The sequence below is a fragment of the Apis dorsata genome, unplaced genomic scaffold (genome assembly GCF_000469605.1).
Source record: "Apis dorsata unplaced genomic scaffold, Apis dorsata 1.3 scaffold_59, whole genome shotgun sequence".
In the NCBI taxonomy this organism is placed as follows: Eukaryota; Metazoa; Arthropoda; class Insecta; order Hymenoptera; family Apidae; genus Apis; species Apis dorsata.
In genome coordinates, this window is record NW_006263359.1 from 366,789 (window position 1) to 376,565 (window position 9,777).

A 9,777-nucleotide genomic window follows, 5' to 3' on the forward strand; every position below is an offset into this window, starting at 1 on the left:
TTATTTGTAATAAATATTAGAATTACTGGAAAAAATAAAAAATATCTTTATATAAAATATATACATATCTTTATATAAAATTGTATTGCAACATATATCAGAAATATTCATTTAAAATTAATTAATATTGTAAATTTAATAATTTTATAATGTTTAGCATGGCACAAAGCAACAACTTTAGTGCCAGTAAGATCTGTGGCCGTAGATATAGGTCAGAATTTAACATTAGCATGTGCAGAAGAAGATGCACTGCCACAAACAGGAGAATCCATTGGGGTCATGTGGATAAGGGAAGGACGAGAAGATGGACAAATTGAAAGATTAAAAGTTGAGCCTAATGGAGCTTTGGAACTTATTAATGTTAGTGCACATGATGCTGGAAACTATTCATGCACTTTAGATGATGATCATGATGCTGTTAAAACTAGAATTAATGTACAAGTTAGAAGTAAGTTATTTAAATGTAAATATAATTTTAAAAACTTTGTATATTCATATTATTATTTTTTTAGCTCCTCCTCCAGCTTTACATAATGTATGGGTTAAACCATCAACAATATTGGCAAATATTCTTTGGGAAGTAGCTGGCACAGGTGGTTATCCTATCATAGATTTCACTGCCGAATATCGTCTTAAACCGAATGAAGGTGAAGAACCAGAAGACTGGAAGCCTATTCTCCCAACGCACATTCCTCCAAATTCTGTAAATAATTTTTCTTTTAATGAAAAGAAATCATTTTTATGCAACTAAATTTTCTAAAACTAAAATAATAATTTTATAGAGGCAAATTGATGTATATCACTTGGTGCCAAACACTACCTATTCTTTTCGAGTGTGGGCAACAAATCAATTAGGAAGAGGAGACATTGTTGAAGTTGATGGTCATACTCATCATAGTATTGAAGAATTGGGTATATAATATGAACTTAGTATTTTTATATAATTCTGCATGTAAAAATTAATATTTATATAAAATGAATACTATAGCTTATTAATTATAATTGACAATTATTTCAGAACTTGCAAGACATCTCTTAGCAGGTGTAGAAAATTTTGATACTCGTGTCTGGGTGGCAGCAGTAGGCATAGTTATGGGTACACTTATGATTCTTGGTATAGGTACTTGTTACCTCCTCTATCGTGAGTGCAAAGTACCCTGTAAGCATTTCCTGGTAACTTTATCTAAAAGCTTTCGCTTCTACTCTTTCTCTTTCATGCTATTTATTTCTGCTGATGAAACATTTCCTTCCATGGAATATATAATAAATAAATTATTATGAAATATGCTAAATCATTTAATTTTGAAAAATATAATATAATTATCTAGAGGGCAAAATCTGCAGCAGAAACGATAGCATCACTAACCACTTAACTTATCTATGGCCCTGATCTCTAGCTTTCTTTACATCAGCTATTTTCTTCTTAATCAATTTATTCTAATATAGTGTCAATTATCTTTCACTAATATTTTCCTACTGCAAGCGCTCTGCAAATTAGCATTTAACGAATTTTCTAGTGTTTAACTTTTAAAATTTACTAGTATTTAATAAATTTTCTTATCCATATTGACTTAAAACAGTAACACTTTTGTAACTTTTGCACAAAACACTTTACAACATAAGGCACTAATCTGTAACATATTTATATCTGTTATACAGTTTGCCTGTCAGTAGCACCTTTCTTACTCCTTATAAGAATGAAATCTATAACTTATGAATGGACTTTATCAGCCACCAAACTTATTTTATTTATGTTAAAAATTTTGTATCTTACTTTCTATTATTATGTATGAAATTAATAAGCTTTGGTGGTTTGCATAAAATATGTTATGCAGAATGATTAGTGTCATGAATAGAAAGTATTGTGATAGTATTATAGAGCATTATGGCCTAGATAATATTATATGCTATTAGTACATTTTTAACTATAAAAACTTAGATTAAAGATAATATAACTAACTTTGCTGGGTAAGCAATATTTATATACATATATAAAAAGATTAATATTTATTATGGATTAATATTCTATTATATATAAAATAGAATTTTTTTGATTTAAATATAGGATATTTGATTGTCAATATAATATAAGTTATTTTTAAATATTTATGGCCCTGCAAACAACTGGTAAAGGGAGAGGGTAGAAGCTAATATAACTCATGATCTAGGCCAATGAAAATTAATCTCCGTTCCCGAATTGCAGCGCAGCTGGAGGAGCAGGAAGTGATTGAACTTGTACCAAATATCATTCTGAATCCAGGATTTTTCGACGAAAGAACAGAACATATTCCACAAGATGAAAATTTTAATAACCAAACCACTACACGCTTAAACAATAATAGCGTTGTGCAACCTATGCGACTTTAGCGATTAAATATTTAGATTTCTGTGGCTAATTTTTATTAACAAGTGGCTTGAGCACAATTTATGTGTCACCTTAAACGTAAGTAACTGGAATTATAAGAGGCCTCGAATCCGCCAAATGTTACGAAGCGTAGACTCAAATATGCGATGAAGATGATAATTATGCAAAGAGGAAATTTATGTTTATAGTCAAAAAATCGTGAGATGCATCGTAAACTCCGAATATTCTAAGGAAGTAAATTTTTCACTTACAATACAATGTAAAGTGTTCAAAGCATATGTAAGACTCTGCTAGGTTTTGTGAAATGAAGTAGCATTTTTGAGAATGTTTATCAGGATGTTCTAATTAAAATTCAATGTTATTGCTCAGTAATCGAGCTTAAACTCAAGAACTCCTGTAACCGAAAAAAAAAGATTATTCTTAGTAAGACTGTAATTCTAAGAACAAAAGACAAAATTTCCAAGAAACTAAAATCATACGACATTAATATTAAGTGATGAATCTTTGTCTTATATCCTGCATGAACATGTTTTTTACACAATTATTTTTAACCATTATCATCTAATGAAAATGAAATTTTAATGGACAATATCATGCAGGAAATAAGATTTTTGCTAACAACACATTCAATCATTCAATAAATAAATTTTGTCAAATACAAGGTAAAGGCTTGCTTACTGCCGTTTTAAGGTGTGCAGAAGTCATTGGTAAAAAAGTTCCTTTTGCGTGTCTTTATAAAAGTTTTTTTTTATTTATTATTATTATAAGAATGCTTTTTTTTTTTAGATAATATTTTCTTCCAAAATAATTGATATTATAAAAATTAATGCACCATATACTCTTTCTGGAAAAATCCTGCGAATCAGAGAATATATAGTATAAAAATCATATATAATTATAAGTCATTTTATATTTATGTTCTTTCTAATAATATTATATTTCTCATATTTTTAACTTTGCATGCGATCATTCAAATATGTCTAATATTTCAACATGCTTTTGCACTACCTTAATAACAAATGCAATATTCACTGCTATTATAAAAAGCTATAAAATCAAATTTCATCAAAAATAAATTTTAACAAATATGAAATGGCACAATTCCGATGAACAATAAATTTCAGTACATAAACTTTTTTAGAAAAGTTAAAAACTCATTATAATATCTAGCAAGTAAGAATTATTCATAAACTACATTTGGTTAAATTTATTCCATTCAGATTAGTAGTAAATATAGAGAAAAATAGAATAAGTTAAAATATTTTGGATATCATCTTTGATAGAATCAAGTTTAATAATCGATCGTTGAAATAGATCTTTTCCAAATATTAATTTGTTATGAGAAATATCATCTCATTCAAATTGCATACAAAATTTAACTTAGTCAATCAATAAGGTTGATGATTTTGATAAAAGTTCTTCCTGTACAAACAAATACATAATTATTTTCCACAATTTACATGTAGTACCATATCAGAATTCATCATTATGTATAGTATATTAAAGTATATAAAGATAATAATAATGAGTGCTTAGTGTTGAGGCTTTTCTTAAAAATTACAAATAAAATACATTTATGATTATTACTTTTTTAAATGAAATTTTTCTCAGGAAAGAAGATAAATTTTATTTATTCTTGTTTTATTATTTTTTGTTAATTAATTTTGATTAGAACACCTTAAGTGATGGATGTGGAAATGGTTGTGGAAATTGATTCTCATGTCTATTAGTCTTTCATGTGTTACTAGTAAAGCTCATAATATAAGAAACATAATACCTTAACAATTCTACTTAAAATAATTATATAAGTTAAATATTGCTTTTGTCAATGTAAGAGATACTGACAAAAAGCAATTTGGTGCACGCAGGTTGTATAAATATTGGTTGTGCGTTGTTACATTGAAGCTTTGTGATCTGTTTCTCTCTAAAATATAATTTTATAGGGATGAACAGATTCAATTCGGCTTCGTACTATGCACTCTGTGTTGTGAATGGTATATATACGCGCTAATGAAAAAACAATACAATAACAATAATGATAACAATATAAATATATATATATATATTTATATAGCCGAGGCATCATAATATTTTAGCTATAAGCAAAGACAATTTTTTATATAAATTAATAATAATGCTGATGAAATGCAATGATGAATATTTATCTACATATTCATATATTTGGGTAATTTTGTGCTATGATATCGAGCTTCAAAAGTGATCTAGTAGACGCTCATTAAGAGTATTTCATGTAGAATATCATGTTCCTCTTTCCATTTAGAAGAGTCATGTTTTTTATTCTCTTTTTAAAAAATTACATAAAATAATCTTCATATTTACGAATCTTATTCAATATAATATTTTTGCAAACTAATAATGATTTTAATATTATTTTTCTATGAAAATAATTTTTTCTTTCTTTATTTAAAAGAATAATGCATCATATTACTTTGAAACATGACTCTTTATTCTATCATGCACATTCAAACTATAATCACTTGTTTTTTCTGAAAAATATAAATATATATTTCTGCTGAAATATATAACAATAGATGTATTGTAATTTAAATATTAACTGTCTCTATCAAAGCTGTCTGGTGAAGGCATAGATTTTGCATTTAGCGGCATTAATAATGTGGTAAAGCCTGATAAAAAAACAAGTATAAATGTTACTTGATATATAAAATGAAAAATTATTCTTATAACTATCAGCTGCTATGAAAATTAATAATAAAATTTAATCCTTTGATTTTAGGATTCTGCCATTGTATACCATAGATTTGCATATCTATCTATAGAAACAGTTATAAAATAATTTCAATTATATTAGAAATACAATCAATAAAATAATATCATTAAGATCAAGATAAATAGTAAGATAATTATGATTTTTTAATTAAATAATCATTATTTTTTTAATATTATATAAAATATTCGTTTTCTATAAATTAAGTATTTAAAATCAATTATGATATTAACAAACTTTATTATTAAGTTAAATTTTATCATACAATGTTTTTATCTTCCTATATAAAAAAATGTTCAAAGATTATAATGATGTAAAATAGATATATTTTTATGAAGTAGACATCACAAAGTTTACTTGTGTAAACTTAAATTTATAATTACAATGATAATGGCAGATTTTTATGTTATATTATAAATTATACAAAATTGATAAAAAAAATTTCAATCTGTTTCTAATCAAGACTGCTTTTCTTCATTTAATTCTTATTTCTTTCATTTTATTCTCTTTTGCATTGATAATCATACAAATACAAAGCTATTAAGCATGTGCATAACATTATACCTTTTGTAGTAAAATATATTGCATTAATATATTTACTTCACATAACATATTCATATGAAATATATTAAGTACAGCACAATACTATAGAATAGTATAATGGTTGCTGGTAGCACCATGAATCGTCCCTAACATACATATTGCTTGCCTATGACATGTGAGAAAAATAAGAAATTTTTGTAGTATGTAGTTTTTACAAAAAGCTTTTCAAATTGCTTGTTGTACTCTTTTTTACAAAAAAACTCATTTTATTATATGAGATTTTAAATTATATATGTATTTACAAATCATATTTGTAAATACTAATCATTTCTAAATTCTTTTACTTTTTGTAAAAACTACACATCTGTCGTATCATTACCTACTAGACTAATAATGTTAGTTTAACATCCTTATATTAAGTGATGATAAAAGAGATTTAAACAATATCTCCATAAATAATGTTATAGTAAATAAGTATTAATCTTGGTATTAATTATACGATATTCAGTTATAGATTAGCTAAATATTTTTGGTAATTTCTTTACACGATTATTTATTTTGTAAAAAAATCGAAAAAACAAAAACATGTTAGAATCGAAATTTGTATATAGTATTCGCATTATTGTTTTGTTTCTATTTTGTTCATATTTTATAAAATGTTAAATACGATTGATTTATTAATTTACTTTATTTACGTTAATTTTATTATCTGTGAGCGCGTGTGTGTGTGTCTCAAATTAAAAAATTTAATAATTCTATATGCATATTGTTCGTACTAAATCAGCATTATTTTTAGTTTTAATCTAACATATAAATTGATTCTATTATCATAATGTGTAAAAAAAAAATTTTCCTAATATCAATATGTTCATGGTTTATTTTATGAACTATGAACAATGCACATTCCATCACGTACAAATATTACATTAAAAGATAAAAATACAAAAATATAAATGCTTGGGTTAAAAATTGTTTAAGTATTTTTATGGAAAAAATAAAGAAAGTCAAGGTTGTGCTTGAATGGCTGATACTCATTAGTTAATATACATATATTTAGCTTTCATACAATCAGAAAACAAATATTAGTTACATATCAAAGAGAATAGAACAAATTAGTTTAGTCACTTTTTCACCTAAATACTGATTGCAATCATCAAATATGAACTATATTGACTGCTATATCTTGTTAATTTTTATAATAGTTGTTAAAAATGTTTATAAAAATATTTAAATAATTGAATGAATTATCTTATAATATTAATATTATGAAAATAATTTGATGTACTAATTGTATTATTTTATTATATTATTTTATATATTAATTTATTTATTGAATAAATGTACTAAATATATTAAATTGCAATCAGAAAAAATTCTAATATATTTTTTTTAAGTATTCATTAATTATAGTATTTACATACTATGTATTATCATAGCGGTATACATGACCAGCATACTTAATAATGTATGTACTATATAATTCTAATTCTATATCACAATGGTTGTCACAATGGTTGTCATTATAATCATCATATTTCACATAAGAAATCATATTGATTTATTTATAAAAATCATTAAAAATATTAATACAATAAATAATCATTCATACGTAATATTGGATATTTCTTTTATTACAATTAATCTATACCAGCAGATTGAGTTAAAAGTAAGGTCTTTTCAATATCAGAGCATAGTTTTTTTATACCATTAGGTGGAGCATATTCTACTGCTAAAATAGCAGTTGCTATTGCTATTGTTTCTTGAATAGTCCTTGCTTTGACCCAGACTCTACCATTCATACCAGCTGCAACTTCAAATGCTTGATTATGAGCAAGTGTTTTAAATAATGGTGAATTACGATTTAATATCTTTCTGATAAGACTCAAGGAACAAGTAAAAAGCATGCCTTCAGAGCTTAAAGCACCTAATTTCTTTTCTTTACCATGTGAATCTACACATACGAGTTCAGGTTCCATATCTTTACTAGCAACTAAAAGCTTAGCAAACACAAGATCTCCAACTTGAATATCAGGACGATTTTTTTTAGTAGCTCCTTCAAATGCTAAATAAGAAAGAGATGCTTGTTCACTAGCACCTATATCTACTTTGAAAATATCACCACCTTTTTGTGTTATTATACCAACTACATGTTCTCCACGATTTGGTACATATCTATAAGAAATAATATGCTATATATATTGTTATTTATAAATTTTAGTGAAAAATGATAAAAAAATTATATTCAAATAGATTTTAATTACCGTTTCTGATAACTATCAACATAATATACAGCTGGTTCTGTTTTCTTTAATATACCTGCTTTATATGCAAAGACTGTATCAGCTTCACGACGAAGCCCAGGTCCTAAAATAATCGTTTCTTTTTTGTTAATTATTGTAATATCTTTTATAGTATCACCAGGCATTACTACGTCTCCTATGTTAACTTCCATTATTCCTTAGAAGTAATTTTTGTTTTGCGTTATAACATAAATTCAATGTTGAAGGTTATAAACATATCATTTAATGCTATTTTTTCTTTTAAAATGTCAATAAAATTATTTATGAAATAAATATATTGCTTATCATTAAATTTATAAACATAAATTTATATGATAATATAAATTTTATATATTATACCATATTATATATATCACGAGTATCGATTCATAATAATCGATTATTAGTTTTCAACTAATCTCGCGCGTTTCTTTGAAAGAAAAAGCGACTGCGCAATGTAATTTACATAAATTGATGTAATCAATTAAACAAAATTTCTCTTAATATTATGAATATGTTGAAGGAATAGAATATAAAAAATAAATGTTATTTTATCTTTAATACTATTAAAACTTTTTATTTAATATAATTCAACTAAATATTTAGATAATAAAAAAAATTCAAACCAATTGTGAAATATACAAAACAATTATTTAAGTTCTACGCTCATATATAATGGTGGCGCCATCATACGGCATGTTACAAGGCTGCCGCATGAAACGATAACGCCACAAAAATCGTGGTGCTGGTTGTGTTTTTCGTTAATTTGTTTCATTTTGAAACGAATTCAAAAATCGACAGTTGTGTGGATGGCACAATAAGATTATCAGTGATTTCACTAATGTAAAGGTAATATTCTTTAATAATGCAAAGTGTATAATTGTGAAATTTGCGCAGCGTTCACCGGATCGATAATTGATTTACGTGTTCTATTCTAACCTACCTTCTCGTTCCCTACAAAGTTATAAGTTTAATCATTTTATATTGCTAATTAATTAATTGCAATTTATTTAAAATTTGAAATTAAATACTCAAAGAAATTCTATTAATATAATTTATAATTTTAATAAAGATGATCTTTATTCAGGTTTCTAAATGTAACCAATCTGTCTCTTGTATACTTACTGTCATTTATTGTCAAGATATTTATTAATCTAACATTTCTATTATGTATGGAAATTTTTCTGTGTTTTTTATATTTAATAAAAATATATGTATATAATAATATTTGTTTGAGATTTTTTGTAGTTTAATCTTAAAAATTTCTATCTTGACATAACAAGTTATTTAATTAATATGTAATTTAAATGATACTTGTAAAAATTTATTAATATATATTTCTATTAAACATATCAAATAATACAAATTTGAATTTTAAGTATTTATTGGTATTGAAATGTATTCTAAAATTTTTTTATATGTTATTATCTAGGTACAAAATGTATAATGGAATTGGATTACAAACACCACGAGGTTCTGGAACTAATGGACATGTCCAAAGAAATTGGGCAATTATACGTAAAACAAAAGATAAAGTTACTTATAAAACTGATGAAGGAAAATTAGATCAACTTAATAAGCAACCTAACAAAGAAATTTTAGATCATGTAAGAAAAAGAAAAGTTGAAGTCAAATGTGCAGAATTAGCAGATATTTTGGAGGAACAGGGGTAAGGAACAATATATGTTTTATATTTATAATATTATATTATATTTATATATAAATATATTTATATTATTTTATATATATATATAATAATATATTTATAATATTTATAATATTTATATATAAATTTTCTTTATTATTTTTTTCTTTATTATTATTGTAATCATAATTGCTTAATT

General features: G+C 24.8%; 3 protein-coding genes across 9 annotated transcripts in view; 2 read left to right on the plus strand and 1 right to left on the minus strand.

Moving 5' to 3' along the window:
• LOC102679313 (neuronal cell adhesion molecule) overlaps positions 1-4,911 on the plus strand; it is a 34,055-nt gene extending 29,144 nt beyond the window's left edge. For 2 of the 4 annotated variants that reach the window (XM_006609661.2, XM_031515238.1), the window contains 5 exons: positions 158-448; positions 513-703; positions 783-912; positions 1,019-1,159; positions 2,204-4,911. In XM_006609661.2, coding sequence (XP_006609724.1) covers positions 158-448; positions 513-703; positions 783-912; positions 1,019-1,159; positions 2,204-2,367 — 917 coding nt within the window. In that variant the 3' untranslated portion in view covers positions 2,368-4,911. The remainder of the gene's footprint in view (positions 1-157; positions 449-512; positions 704-782; positions 913-1,018; positions 1,160-2,203) is intronic. The other 2 variants (XM_006609664.2, XM_006609665.2) reach the window with 2 other exon arrangements.
• A 2,100-nt stretch (positions 4,912-7,011) lies between these two features.
• Positions 7,012-8,331, minus strand: LOC102679182 (exosome complex component RRP40). Its single transcript, XM_006609660.2, has 2 exons — positions 7,916-8,331; positions 7,012-7,826 (listed from the first exon to the last, which is right to left on the minus strand). Exons 1-2 carry the CDS (start codon positions 8,104-8,106, stop codon positions 7,292-7,294), a joined length of 726 nt encoding a protein of 241 aa, XP_006609723.1. The 5' UTR covers positions 8,107-8,331; the 3' UTR covers positions 7,012-7,291.
• Positions 8,332-8,592: 261 nt separating this feature from the next.
• Positions 8,593-9,777, plus strand: part of LOC102679937 (serine/arginine repetitive matrix protein 2) — a 13,649-nt gene continuing 12,464 nt past the window's right edge. For 3 of the 4 annotated variants that reach the window (XM_006609671.2, XM_006609668.2, XM_006609670.2), the window contains exons 1-2: positions 8,593-8,785; positions 9,367-9,602. In XM_006609671.2, the coding sequence (XP_006609734.1) occupies positions 9,373-9,602 (230 nt within the window). In that variant the 5' untranslated portion in view covers positions 8,593-8,785; positions 9,367-9,372. Of the gene's footprint in view, positions 8,786-9,355; positions 9,603-9,777 lie in introns of all 4 variants that reach the window. The other variant, XM_031515235.1, reaches the window with a different exon arrangement.

What these genes read in the sequence shown, in the direction of transcription:
- LOC102679182 (XM_006609660.2), bottom strand. Translation starts at nt 8,106, where the DNA reads ATGGAAGTTAACATAGGAGACGTAGTAATGCCTGGTGATACTATAAAA. An exon ending in GTTGATAGTTATCAGAAACG is followed by an intron (nt 7,827 to 7,915) that starts GTAATTAAAATC and finishes TATTTCTTATAG; the next exon opens with ATATGTACCAAATCGTGGAG.